This window comes from Mustela putorius, unplaced genomic scaffold (assembly GCF_011764305.1).
Source record: "Mustela putorius furo isolate JIRA1106 unplaced genomic scaffold, ASM1176430v1.1 tig00003972_pilon_pilon_pilon, whole genome shotgun sequence".
NCBI lineage: Eukaryota > Metazoa > Chordata > Mammalia > Carnivora > Mustelidae > Mustela > Mustela putorius.
Genome location: NW_025422115.1, coordinates 22,745,325 through 22,758,646, shown reverse-complemented (window position 1 = coordinate 22,758,646; position 13,322 = coordinate 22,745,325). Strand labels below are relative to the sequence as shown.

Here is a 13,322-nt window from a genome sequence, read left to right as displayed (position 1 = left end):
CTCCACCTGCCAATCCAGAGAAAGGCTTTTTAATTTACTCTTGGAAAATTAAGACAATGACAATAAAAGATTAACTGAGTTCTTGTGAGAAGAGTCACCAGGGAACGTGGTTCCTCTCCATGTCTCAGGTTCTGAGCTTCCTGCCACCGTGGGAGGGACCCAGCTCCTGTGCTGGGGGCAAGGAACGCGGTCAGCGGGGCGCGGGGGCAGCTCCGACTCGGGGGAGCCATCTGCACTGGCCACCGTAGTCACCCAGCTCCTTCCTCCACAGCCCAGTCCCACGATGTGGACTGGCCTCTTCAGCAAGAGCTTCTGGAAGGGCTTTCCCGCTGCTGGGCTCCCGGAACATTCTGGGTCAGCTCAGGAGGACACTCTGAATTAGTTCACGAGGATGAAGTTGGACTTGCAGTGGGCTTTCGGACCAAAGGAAGACGGGCACAGGGTTAGAGACGGGGTGAAGGACGACCGGGAAACGGTAGCAAAGAGACGCGTGCGGCAGCCCTACCTATAAATTCTGTCACCGGGTCATGTTCCCCTTCCGTTTTAATGGTCCCGGCGATGCTGTCGTTTTCCAAGATGGGGAGGAAAAGCTGCACAAAGTCAGAGGTGTACGGAGGAGCGATGACATCCAGTACCTAGGAGGAGAGAACACTGGCTCACTCCCCGCACAGCCTCTGAGCCTCGTCCCACCAACACCTGATGAAATGGCGATCCGTTTGGAAGAACTACCTCCCCTCCACACCCCTTCTGCTTCCCGGTGACAAGGGGGTCTCCGGCACTGAGACGGCCAGGTGATTATGGAGGTAAAACATAGGAAATGGCTCCTGCAGGGGAAGGGGCTGGTGTCTAATCACTGCCATCACCACGATGACCAGAAAGCCCAGTTCTCAGAGTCAGGGACAAAATGAACTAAATTTAAGTCCAAAGGCACTGTGAGTGTTAAAGGTCTGAAACAGGAAACAAAGGGCCCACTGCTGACCTCAGTTACAAAGTAGCGAATAAGCGAGATGTCAGTGTCCAGCTTCTCCAGGCACTTCCGGATGTAACTGACAACAGGAAGTACATAACCTCGACTCAGCAGGTGAACCATCCTGTCCAAAAGGGTCTTCTTCAACTCCAGCTACGAGAGCGGGGCAAACGGTCCGTTAGAGGGGGCCCTGTCCCCAGCTCCACGACGCCCGGGGCAGCCCACTCACCTGCTCCATCACGTCCAGCTGGGAGTGCTCCGTCTCAAAAAGCTTAACGAGCAGTTGCAGGACCTGCGGGTGCAGGAGCTGGTGGCACGTGCTGATCTAGAAACACGCCGGAGGGAGCCGCGCTGAGCCCTGCGCCCGGAGCTCCGCGCTCCCCTCAGTGCGGAGCACCCGCAGCCCAGTCCCAGCCGGCTCCCGGTGGGTGCCCAGGACGGCGGCTTCGGCACCCAGCCCGAGGCCCCATCGGCTGCTGCGCCATTCCGCACCCTTTCAAAGCCCTTGCGGACAACTGGAAATCTATGGAGCTAATAAGACTAGTTCCTTAAAAGGAAAATCCTCGTGGAGGGTAGAAAGCGGCCGGCCCTTTACTGAGCAGCTCCTGCACTCAGCAGACGTCCTGGCAGGACGGACGGGACGGGCCGAGCAGGACAAGAGACAGACAGACTGCCGCCCCAAGCCCCGCGGCCCTCCTACCTCGTCCAGCAAGGCCAGGTGCACCGGGGTGTGGTCGGTCTGCAGCTGGAAGTACCTGGGCTCAGACACGGTCCAGTCCACCCACTTCAGCACACCCATGGCTACCACTGGAAACCTAGAGGCACAAGTAAGGCACAAGTAAGGCACAATGCTTCCTCTACATGGAGTTTAAAACAAAACAAAACAAATCCCCAAAATCAAAGAACACCAACACTAAATGGTTGGGCAAGTTTAAAAAACCACCGCCAGGCCGTGTATCCCAGCAAGTCACTGCCAATACACCCGGCCAGGGAGATGCTTGTCGTGAGACAGTCTGCGGAGGCAGCATCCTCTCGACACTGTACGAGAACCCCAGCTCCCTTACTGGCTGGCTTCAAATCACTTTATTGTTTTTTTTTGTTTTTTTTTTTTTTTTTAAGATTTTATTTATTTGAGAAAGAGAGAGAGAGAATGAGAAGGGGTGGGCGGTTCAGAGGGAAGCAGACTCCCTGCCGAGGAGGAGCCCTATGTGGCTTGATCCCAGGACTCCAGGATCATGACCTGAGCCAAAGGCAGTCCCTTAACCAACTGAGCCACCCAGGTGCCCCCACTTTACTGGTAAAGAAGGACAGGATCACTGATGCAAAACACTCAGGGACCTTGGATTGGGTTGAAGTTCTGTTGCGCAAACTCCTTCCTTGTCCCAATCACAAATCACCAGGGCAGAGACTCCAATGCCCAAGGGCTCGCCCCATCTGGGAGCTCTTCTAACCGCCGAGTGCGCTCGCACCACTGCTCTGGTCACAAGTCCCTTCCAGCTAAGCAATACCTGGTTGGCCTAATGTGTACTGTAACAGACCCCTTCCTTCCAAGCAGTTTTTGTAATTCTGGTGGGTCTTCCTTTTACTGGGGCTCATTTACGAGCAGACTTCTGGCACGGAAGCACCTGACAGTTACTCCTGCTGCTAAAACAGACCACTATACAGACCTACACACCTTTTTTAAAAAAATACATAAAATCAGTAAGTATCTCTGAAGCTTTATTTTTTTTTTTGAGCTTTTAATAAAATGAAAACCCAGACCACTCCCTCCAGAAGGATCCAGTCTGAACGGGCTGGACTTCGCTCACCTGATGCACTGGTAAAGCGTGCTCAGCTCTGCCACCAGTTCCGAGGCGCCTTTGTTCTCGTCACAGCACAAGCTGTGAGCGGCCTCCACGGCCTTGGACGTGGACTTCAGCTCGTCCTTGTTGATGCCCGCGCGCTTGTTCTGAGAACACACACGCGAGCCCGTGAGCCCCGCTGCTGTGCGCGGCTTTGCAGGGGTGGGGGGGATCTGCTACTGGCCGCCTCTCCCCGCAGACCCCTTCCCATCCCTGGAGTCACGAGTCAACTCAGCCACCGCACTCGACGGTCAGCCGGCTTCCAGAAGCGAGCCAGGGAGGCGGGCCTGGGGCTGAGGGAGACCTGCTCGGTTTCTCTGGCTGCACTTTCCGTTCTGCTCGGAACACGTGTTACAGACGCTGAGCACATTTCCTTGAAAACTTAGCACTTTGACTATTTCATGCGTGAACACCAGAAGAGATATTTCTGACACAAGTGGGCTCATCACTTCTTATAGCCAAAATTCCCAAATAATACCAGAAACGAAGCTCCTTGTCTCCCAAAAAGCCTAGGAAGTCTCAAAACTGACAGTACCTTTTTCCAGGTTTCAACGACGCTTGCCGCATAGGCCAAGATATGGATGTACTTGTGCTTGTGGTCCTGGTTGATCCTGGCCCCGGGCTTGAACAGCGACTGCATGAACAGGTCCAAGAAGGCTGGCACCCGAATCTGAGGGACACACGGCATCATTGGAAAGTAATGCACGAGACAGATGTCAGGTAAGTCCACACACACTTATGGAGGCAGTGGGGGCCCGCCCGCCCACACCCAGCCTCCATGCTCAACCCAGCACTTGTCCCAGGGTGTGCGAGGGCTGAGGATGTGATGGGGAAGGATGAGGAAAGGAACAGAAATGTTTCAACACGGATTTGTACTCAGGGACTTAAGAGAAACACAGGCTTTGCAAAATAACCCTTCCTATTGGCATGGTGGGTATCCCAGCTTGTGACTAAAATGAAAGCAACTCACAAGTTCAACAGGAGGCGGGTCCATGCTTGTGAACATCTTGAACAGGACTGTGATGTCGGCGGGATTCAGGGCTCCTTTGGACAACATAGCCCCAAGGGCCTGACAGGCCCTGGGGTAGGAGGCAGCTGTGCCCAGTGCTAGTGTGATCTGACTGGCATCATGACCTCTTGATGAACAAAAGCATACGTCCCATTGTTAAGAAGGCGGTGCCCTGCCCTGCTCTGCCCTCTCCTTCTTCCTCTGCCTCTTTTCTTCCTTTTTTCATACTGAACACTTGGGACCGTCTGGGTCCCTGTTTCTTGTATTTCTGTCATTCACTGGGAACCTGACCAACCCATAAGAATAGCCTTTAGAGCTAACTGGAAAAGAAAGACTGGACGCAGCGCACAGACTTTCCAAAAGGAGCCCCACACTTTGAACGTGTTACTAAGACTCGTTAGTGGAGCATAAAGCTCATGAGGGCTCATTTAGTTCTGTAAGATACAGACTACAGCGAACAGTGAGACTGCTGGGCACTATTTCAGGACCACCACTATTTGCTACTGATGAATCCTAGTATATGAGAATACGAGTTCACAAATTCAGTGAATTAAACAATCATCAATTACTTTGCAAAATACCCATCAAAGCCAAACTTCAGAAAGCAAGCTCTCTACAGCTATTGAAAATTACCCCGACTTTCCCAGCTGTGCTAGGTAAAAGGAAGTTTATCTGTCAAAACAGGAGGACCCTGAGTCTCTGGTTTGGAGAAAGAGCAAGGGGGGTGTGGGGGAATTTCGTGGGGAGCATCGAGTTAGGACCCGGGCTGGCAACCACACGGCCCTCACTTTTCCTGGGCGAAGCGCTGCACCTCCTGGGCGATCCTGCGCACGGCGGAGCCCCCCTGCTCCTCCTGGGCCAGCACCGACATCATGGCCTGGGCAAACAGGTACGTGTGCTCCCCGTGGCATACCATTTTCTGGAAAATTGCAGGGAAGAGAGTTTGGGGCTTCATAATTGCAGCACTGACAAACACCGGCAAAAGAGCCAGACCCCCCAACCTCTCTGTATGCAAATTAGCTATGCGGGGTTGGCCTTCTGAGCTGCACTCCGTCCACAAGGAAGAAGCACTTCATTCATGTCTGTATGGGCACGGCTCAAAGCAGCCTCCTTCTAGTCCGAGATACACAAAATAAAGGACTTACGGCAAACTCGGGGAGATTTTTTTCAAGGTTTTCCTCTCCTCCATCCAGAATCGTGGCTAGAGAGGTACGGAGAACTCTGGAGAAGACCTCCAGCTGCTGGCAGGCTGTGGACACGCTGGTTATCTCCCCTTGGTACCCGGCGTCAGAAATAAGCTGCAGTACACAAACAAGAAGCCAAAGGGAGCGTGAACGGGCAGTGAGCCGCCCCGCAGGAAGCCCGCCCGCTGTGTCCGCGGTGAGGCGGGCGAGCGCCGTTCTCCGCTCTCACACCTTTACTCCAGTCCCGGCCTTGCCACTGACCAGGCCTGTGGCCCAGATAACCACCCTGTCTTCGTTTCTTCCTGTGTCACATGAAGGAGACAAACCAGGCATTCTTTCTCTCTTTTCTTTTTTTTAAAGTGATCTCTGAGCCCAATGTGGGGCTTGAACTCATGACCCCCAGATCGAGAGTCACGCGCTCCAAGAGGCAAGCGGGCACCCCAAACTGGGCATTCTTAAAGATTCCTCTCAGTACAACCAGACTCTGTAAGTATGTGCCTGCCAAATTCTGAAACACAGTTCATGCTGTGGGGGCACCCGGCTGGCTCCGTCGGCAGAGCATGTGACTCCTGATCTCGGGGTTGTAAGTTCGAGCCCCACACTGGGTGTGGACATTACTTAACAACAAATTCTTTAAAAAACAAAACAAAAAAAACAAAAGCCCCACAGATATATATTCTATGCTTTTCTTTCTAACTGTTCAGACTTACTGAAGTGGTGGAGACCCTTACCAACAAAAGCAAATATGACGCTGCCGAAGAAACAGACCACCTCCCCGCCCACCCAAACCTCGCGCATCAGCACTCCCACGTGTGCGACTCTGGCGCTCTTCCTACCTTCACAGTGAAGTTCAGCATCAAACAGTCTGGGTGGGCTTCAGCCAGTTTGTAAAACAGATCTCTCCATGTGGTATGTGCGATCATCTGTTCAAGCCAAGCCGGGGTCTGCCGACAAACAAACAGGCGGCAATGTAAAAGGTCTAGCTGGGGCTTAAGTGAAGACGACAGCAAATAAACAGTCGTTGGGCACTCCGGCTGGAAGGGCCCCCGAGAGCATCCGGCCCCGGCCCTGCAGTCCCGGCAGAGGAAGCAGCCCCAGAGCCGGTGACACCACCTGGGAGGCTAAGCTGCAGCGCCAGGGCCCTGAAGGCCCACTCACAGCTTCCGCGAGCCTCCACGGCACACGAGAGCATAGGGAAGGTGCTTCTGGGAGACACACAGGAGCCTAGGGAGGCACACGGAGAGCGGGGCTGCAGCAGACGCACGAGTGACACACATTCATCGTCTGTGTGCCCCTGGCAGGAGGAGGAGACTCCAGTAGCTCAGCGGCTTCGTCCGTCACCAGGTGTGGTGGCCACAGCTCCCCTCCTGTGTGACTGACAGACCCACAGGCTGACTCTGGGTCCACCTCTCATGTGTCCCAAGGCCAGGCTTCCCCCTGGACACTCCCAGGCACCCACTGAGTGTGGCAGGGCTCGTTGGGCAGGCCTGTGCCCTGGACACCTGGGGCTCAGTTACAGGGGAAGGCGGTTCGAAGAGGCCCCACTGACACTGCGAAACTGCCTGAAAACAGCACCCTCGCCTAGGGCTCTTCACCCCCAACCTTCCTTCCCTCCGTCCCGCCCTCGGGAGCCCCATCTGCCTCACAGCCCCCACCCCTGCTCATCTCCCCGCCCACACACTCCCCTGTCACCTCCCCCGCACCAACCGGACCCGGAGCCTTCCCCCGGGGCACCCGGATGACCAGCACAGTCCCCTCAGCCTGTGCTCTGGAGTCCGCCCTGCCTCTCCCCAGATCACTGCCCGGGCACCGCTCAGCTCGCAAGAGCTCCCCACCCTGCACAGAGCACCCGGAGCGCAGCTCCGACGCGGCGCAGCTCGTCTCACACCGAGACTTTAGGACCCAACTGTTCCCGTTCCTCCCGTCACGGCGCGCCCCACTGTGCGCGTGCACGAGCCGAGGAACAACGGAGACAGACTCCTCACCTCTCCTTCTTCAGTGAAAATGGAATCTGCTTTGCGGGGGTCAAAATGTTTGATCAATAGACTCTTCAAGTGATTTTCCACCGTTTCCTGGACTTGCACGGGTTCGACACCTGCAAGAAAATGAAAACAAGCAGGTGGGAAAAGGGAAGCCCTGGGCCGCTGCTCGGCTTCAGGAAAAGTACAGGTCGGAAGTGTGCGTGTGAATCCAGGATCACAGAACCGCTTCTGACCACTTGGAAGCTGGGACGTCTCATAAAAATTACCGTTTGTTACATATTCAACGGTAAGATTCAGAAAGGAGCACAGGGCGGAACACGCAGGATGTCTGCCTACACGGAAAGGAGCACGGCATCTTGGCAGCGTTGGTAAGGACAAGGACAAACTGCCCACCCGGACAGGCGGGAGGATGGAGAGAGAGAGACCCTCCACGGCGGCAGAGAGCAGAGGGCAGCCACAGAGGCGCGCCGTGTCTCCGCGCTGCGGCAGCAGTGAGCCCCTGCCTCCCGGGCAGACCGAGCCCCTGCTGTCGTCCTCACGCAGCTCGGTGGACTTGCAGGCTCTGCCTCAATCATATTAACTAAAAGCCATAATAATACCCAGTCCTACATTATCCATCACCTACGCTGGCTATAACAGATCTCTTAAAAATGACACACGGAGGGACGCCTGGGTGGCTCAGTGGGTTAAAGCCTCTGCCTTGGGCTCAGGTCATGATCCCAGGGTCCTGGGATAGAGCCCCGCATCAGGCTCTCTGCTCAGCGGGGAGCCTGCTTCCCCCCCTCTCTCTGCCTGCCTCTCTGCCTACTTGTGATCTCTGCCTGTCAAATAAATAAATAAAATCTTTGAAAAAAAAAAAAAAGAAAGAAAGAAAAGTTACCCATGCAATTGTTTAAAAAAAAAAAGACACACGGAACATACACTGTATCATCCTGTAACTCTACAACATGGTAGGGCAAACAGCTCAACGAGAATCACATCCGCAGGCTACCTGTAAGCCTCAATTACTGAATCCAACATAAGAATCAAGCAGATGAAGGTGGGCAGGAAGTTCAGTTCCGACCTCCAGAAGTCTTAAAAACCAGGAAAGCAGACAATTGGAATTGGAATTGGAAAAAAGGCCTTTCCAATTTACCAGCATTGTAACCATGCAAAGGTCTGTAAGAAAGGCAGGGTGGGGAAGTGGCCAGCCAGGATGGGGGGCAACCCACAAAGCACCTGTCTGAATGAGCCACTCAGCCAGCAGGTTCACGGTCTGGGCCACGGCTGTGTAGTTCTCAGATAAGAGTTGGATAACGTTCTCCGGAGACCCTCCTGCCTGAAAATACCTAGAAAAAGTAACAGAAAAGCCATGGCACTCAAATGAATGTAGATGGGCATGGGGATCAATGATCAGAGAGCTAGGATATTCAGATTTTTAAAGTGGGGGGGACTAGCAGCCTTCCGTTCCAAGACCACAGTACTCTCCCTTCCGCACACTGTCCTCCGGATCTCCGAGTTGCCCCCAGCCTCCTCGCATACCAGTGCCTTTCCGTACACACCTCTTCAGAGTGTTAAAGATGGAGGGCTCCATGATGTAATCCCGGGTAGAGAATTTGTGCAGGCATTCTTGCTGGACCTCGGCGTCATCTTCTCCCTCTCCATAATCATCCTCCTGCTGGTGGTAAAAGACGCCAAGCGATTTTTTCATTAACACAAGTAGCCCATAATCTCACCTTAAATCCGCATCACCCTGTCCCTTTTGAAAGTGTCGCATATACATCTTCTCATCAACTTTCATGACAGTCTCATGAAGTGGTCGGGACAAGTAAGGGGCAACTACGACAATGGACGGACTTGTGCTGTGCCCCAACCCGGCGCACGTGTGCACAGTGGCCACACAAGTCACCTAAGCTGGCGGGGTGGCCGTTTCCTCCTCTACTAAAGGTAATAATAATGACTGCTCCCATCCGTCTGTTGTAAGGACTCCGTAATCTAATTTCTGGAAGAACTGAGCAGAGTACCTGACATTTAGGAAGAATTCAATAGATACTAGTTATTGTGTTCACAACGACTACTTCATATGTGCCCTTTAATGCTTCCCTCCAACAAAGGCTGATGAAGCGATTCCCGAAGGCATAAGCCATCAATACACTGTCAGAAAGTGAAGGTCACAGACTCGCCTTGCATCGCCAGGCCTGGCTGGAGACCCTGTTCTGGGTGGAAAAAATCTTGGGCAAGTCACCGAATCTCAGAACAAGGCTGGGTGGGGATGTGGTGACGTCCAGGTCCGTCCAGCACGAACGCTGACATCCCAAAGAACAAGCAGATGCTTTGTGAACACTTACTCTGTACTGAGCACTGCACTTGTCACCAGGACACCTGGGCCATATCAGATACCGCTTTTTCTGCCAAAGGACTTCACAAACCAGGAGACCAGCCTCCAAGTGACTGACTTCTGGGGTAAGACGTGGACCAGGAATCAGCAAACTACGGCTCAGGGCCAAATCCCACCCTTCTGTTTTTGTAAATAAAGCTTTATTAGAACCCAGCCATACTCATTAAAAATTTTTTTTGAATTTTACGTTTTGTTCATGGCTGCTTTCCCCTGTAACGGGAGAGTAAGCAGTTGTGACAGGGACCTGCAGAGCCTAAGATATTTACTCTCCGGCCCTTTACAGAACAATCTGCCCACATCTGGTCTAGACTAACATTCTGCAGATACTGATTTGGAAACAGGTTCTGTCTCTGCAGACTGGGGGTCTTCTCTCAGACCTTCCTTGTCTGTGGAGCCGCAAGCAAGGCTGTGAAGGAAGGCTGGCCTTCCCCTGGAGACTCAGCCCTGGGTGTCTGCATTGCTGGGATTCTTCCCTGGGCCCTATACTCTTCCACATCTTCTCTTACATAATGCCGCCTCCCTGTTCATAAATGTAGAATTTAGCCTGATGTCTCTCTCGAGCTCCAGACTCCAGTGTCAGCAGCCTATTCTCATTTCCATCCTGATGCCCACTAGTTCTCCAAACTCATGAGGTCCAAAACTGACCCCTCAACAGATCTTCCTACAACCTGTATTTTAGTAAAAGATTCCATCATCTACCCCAAACCCAGAAAGCTAGGAGTCACCCTCAGTTTCTGCTCCCTCACCCCACCCCACACCCCATCACGAAGACCTACCAATTCTGTCCCCCACACAGCTACCCACTCTGGCCTTTCTTCCCGTCTCTGCCATTCCTCACTTTGTGCATCGCTTGCAATAGCCACAGGCCCCTAATGGCTCAGTCTCACTCCTTCCTTTCAGTCGTCTTCCGAACGGATGCCACAACAGTCTTGATAAACCACAAATCCGACATCTCTCTCTTGCTTCAAGTTCCCAGTCTCCCGCAGAAAAGGTATCCAACCTCTAGCATGACTTGAACCTTCCACGTGGTCACCTGGCCAATCTCACCTCTTGCCAGTCCCCACCCGCAAGCGGAAGCCAGACTGAACTCTGCATTTCAGCAGCTCTGGGCTTCCAGCATCTGGATCTAGTACCACTGTAGCCTCTGCAATCTTCCTGTCTCTCAAATCCAGTAACATGGCACCGAGTGAACAGAACTTGTGTCACAGAAACTGACCTACCGCCATCTTTCAAAAGCCAGCTCATGTCACCCGTTTCTTGACTTCCTCTTCCTCCTCCAAGCAGTGAGAATGAACATGAAGTGAACCCCTCTCATCACCAAGAGCCTATGAGGGCCAGTGCGCTCAATTTTGATCATGATTAAAGTTCCCCAACCTCCTGCCCTTCCTAGCGGCCTAAGCGAGGGCATTAACCGGACGATCAGGCTACAAAGGGAGGGCACGGGTCTAGCCGGCCCTTTGCTATGCCCCAGCTGTGACGCTCTGTAACTTGAAGGTTCAATGTGTCAAGGAACAGGACATTCTGAACAGGACACATGAAGCCATCACGCTGGTGGCCCAGCAGTTCGATCAAGTGGCCGAGGAGACGGAAGGGCCTGGGTCGGATCCCCATCCTTCCCTTTACTAGCTGCGCAACCTTGAGCGGGTCGCTCGCGCTTTTTGCCTCACTTTCCTCATTTACAAAATGAGCAGATGAACCCCCGACTCGAAAGCCCGGGAGTGGAAGGAGGCAACGCGGGGAAGCGCCTGGTTGGCACAGGCTCTCGGCTACATCTGCCTCCATCCACCCAGAGCCTCCAAACACACAAATCTTGTGGTTTCACTCCCTGCCCCAAACTCCTGAACAAGTCACACTTGTCAGCAGCCATCAAAGGCCCTTCAGACGCGTTCCCTTGCAGGACCTCCTGCCACCGCGTCCACCGGGCAGCTCACCACACAGGCCGCCTTTCAGCCAGGCACACAACACCCATCTTTGCATCTCTGGACCTCTGCTCCGAGGCCGGCCCTGCGCCCCTGCCCCCTCCCAATGGCGCACACCCCACTGCATCCCCTCTTCCTTCAAAATGGGAGTTCAGGACTTCCCACTCCTGACGTTGGCCCCTGTTAACACGCAAAGCCCCAGGCTCCCCTCCAGGCCGCTGTCCGGTCGCCCCAGGAGGGGCCTGAGAAACTGCGTTTGGAACACGGGCCTGGGGCGCGTTTTCAGATTACACGAAGCTTGGGCCACACTGGCAGAGCCCGAGCCCCAGCTCGGACTGTCCAACCTGGTTTCGGCGGGAGGTGGGATCGACGCCTCCTCAGCCTCCATCCCCAAACCCTCAAGTCAACCATGGAAGGTCCTTTGGGTGTCACCTCGCCCAAGGACTGACTGAATCAGCCCAAAGCACCGGAAAGTGTGTTTTACAAACATCAACACACGTGGAAGAGAGACCAGCGTCCCACTTTTCCCCTCACGATGCTGACTTGGGACTTTTTCAAAGATCGGAGTTGTTCAAACTTGGGGCTCCGCGCCCAAGCCTTCGAGTTTGCGCCCTACCCGCCTCTGGGGACCGGGAAGCACCGGCGCCTGGCACTGAGGGGGGCCCAGGGGAGTGGTCAGCGGGCCCCTCGGGTCACGATCCGGTGGTCGGCATCGGTGAGGCCCAGACCCCGGGGAGGGGGCCCCCTGGCCCGGCCCCCGCCCCAACTCCTTTGCAGAGGAGGGAACCGAGGCCCAGAGAGGCTCGGCACTCTGGGCGGACCCTGCTGGCCTGGGTGCGAAGGCGGGCGGCAGGCGCTCCGGGGGCGCAGGGGGCGCGCTCCGGGGCGGGGAGGGGGCGGGGCACGCTGTGCTTGAACCACACGGCGACCGCGGGGCCGGGCGCGGCAGGGGCGGGGCCGGCCCGCCGGCGACCGAGACCAGCAGTCCTCGTCGGGGGCGCCCGGCGCTCCCCCTCACCTGGCCACCGTCCGCCTCGTCGCCCCACTCGGCCGCGCTCCCGAAGTAGTCCTCGTCCATTATGGCGCCCGGCGCGGGCCCCGCCATCCTCTCCCGTGAGCGCGCGCGAGCAAAGCGCATGCGCACGGCGGGGGAGGCGGGCAAGCGCACGCGCGGTCCCGCGGCCCCGCCTCCCGCGGCCGCGCGCCTGGGCCCGGGGAAGGGGCGGGGCCCAAAGAGCGACTGCTTAGTCGTGGCTCCAGGCGCCCAGGGATGGGCGGGAGCCGGCGGAGGCGGGGCCTGGACGAGGGGGTGGGGCCCAGAGAGCGGCTCCTTAGTCGTGGCTCCGGGCGCCCCGAGTTGGGTGGGAGCCGGAGGAGGCGGGGCCTGGACGAGGGGGCGGGGCTTAGAGAGAGACCGGAGGCTCGTGGCTCCAGGCTCCCGGGGAGTATGGAACTAACTCCCCGAAAGGATCCAGTAACACGGCCTGAGTGGGTCCCAGGAGTTTTGGCTCCGGATAGAAGTTTTAAACCAGGCTCACTCTTGACCTGGGTTCGAGGCCCCTCTGCCCTCGTTCTTCCGTGTGACTTTCTGTCCTGAGAGCATCGGTTTTCTCATCTGACAACTGGGCAGAAGAGCGGGGCTGATTTATGGAGCACAGTGTCTAGGGCCCACGAAAATGTTTCCATTTCTTTTAAAATCGGAGTATCAATAAGTAATATAATGGTGAGTCCAGCCGGGTTGTATCTGTATATTTGATATAAAGAACTGACACCATGTAATATATAATCTTAAATATTTCTTTATGGAATAAGGGACTACACAGGCAAAAGTGCTCCCAAATGTCATAATGCAGCCCTGGAAGAGAGGGCCTACCTCGTGGGGTTGTTGTTAAGGATAACTGAGATGATGCTTTTTAAGCCCACAGCATAGTTTCCTGCAGGTAACCATGTCAGGTAACCATGACAGACTGCTGATCATCATGGGAAGATTTGAGCAGGGAGGCTAACACCGTCGGAACTGGATGCTTTGAGAGATAAAGCCCA

At 55.0% G+C, this 13,322-nt stretch overlaps 1 protein-coding gene across 2 annotated transcripts; it reads right to left on the bottom strand.

The window, feature by feature from the left end:
* Position 1: 1 nt before the first annotated feature.
* NELFCD (negative elongation factor complex member C/D) lies at positions 2-12,443 on the bottom strand. 2 transcript variants are annotated; one of them, XM_045070436.1, is made up of 15 exons: positions 12,298-12,443; positions 8,525-8,640; positions 8,202-8,311; positions 6,987-7,096; positions 5,838-5,945; positions 4,963-5,115; positions 4,606-4,736; positions 3,779-3,944; positions 3,344-3,478; positions 2,776-2,915; positions 1,668-1,782; positions 1,197-1,292; positions 980-1,120; positions 506-635; positions 2-413 (listed from the first exon to the last, which is right to left on the bottom strand). In XM_045070436.1, the coding sequence occupies exons 1-15, from the start codon at positions 12,415-12,417 to the stop codon at positions 379-381; spliced, it is 1,806 nt and encodes a 601-aa protein (XP_044926371.1). In that variant the 5' UTR covers positions 12,418-12,443; the 3' UTR covers positions 2-378. The 2 variants fall into 2 exon arrangements, with proteins under 2 accessions (XP_044926371.1, XP_044926372.1); XM_045070437.1 differs by having other exon boundaries at positions 8,525-8,637; positions 12,298-12,421.
* Between the last annotated feature and the right edge of the window lie 879 nt (positions 12,444-13,322).

Excerpts from the sequence above, each read along its gene's own strand:
- NELFCD (XM_045070436.1), bottom strand. The coding sequence starts at position 12,417 with ATGCGCTTTGCTCGCGCGCGCTCACGGGAGAGGATGGCGGGGCCCGCG. Across the intron at positions 5,116-5,837 it reads TGCTGAACTTCACTGTGAAG|CTTATTTCTGACGCCGGGTA; the intron begins GTAGGAAGAGCG and ends TGTGTACTGCAG. Across the intron at positions 1,783-2,775 it reads ACGCTTTACCAGTGCATCAG|GTTTCCAGTGGTAGCCATGG; the intron begins GTGAGCGAAGTC and ends TTGTGCCTCTAG.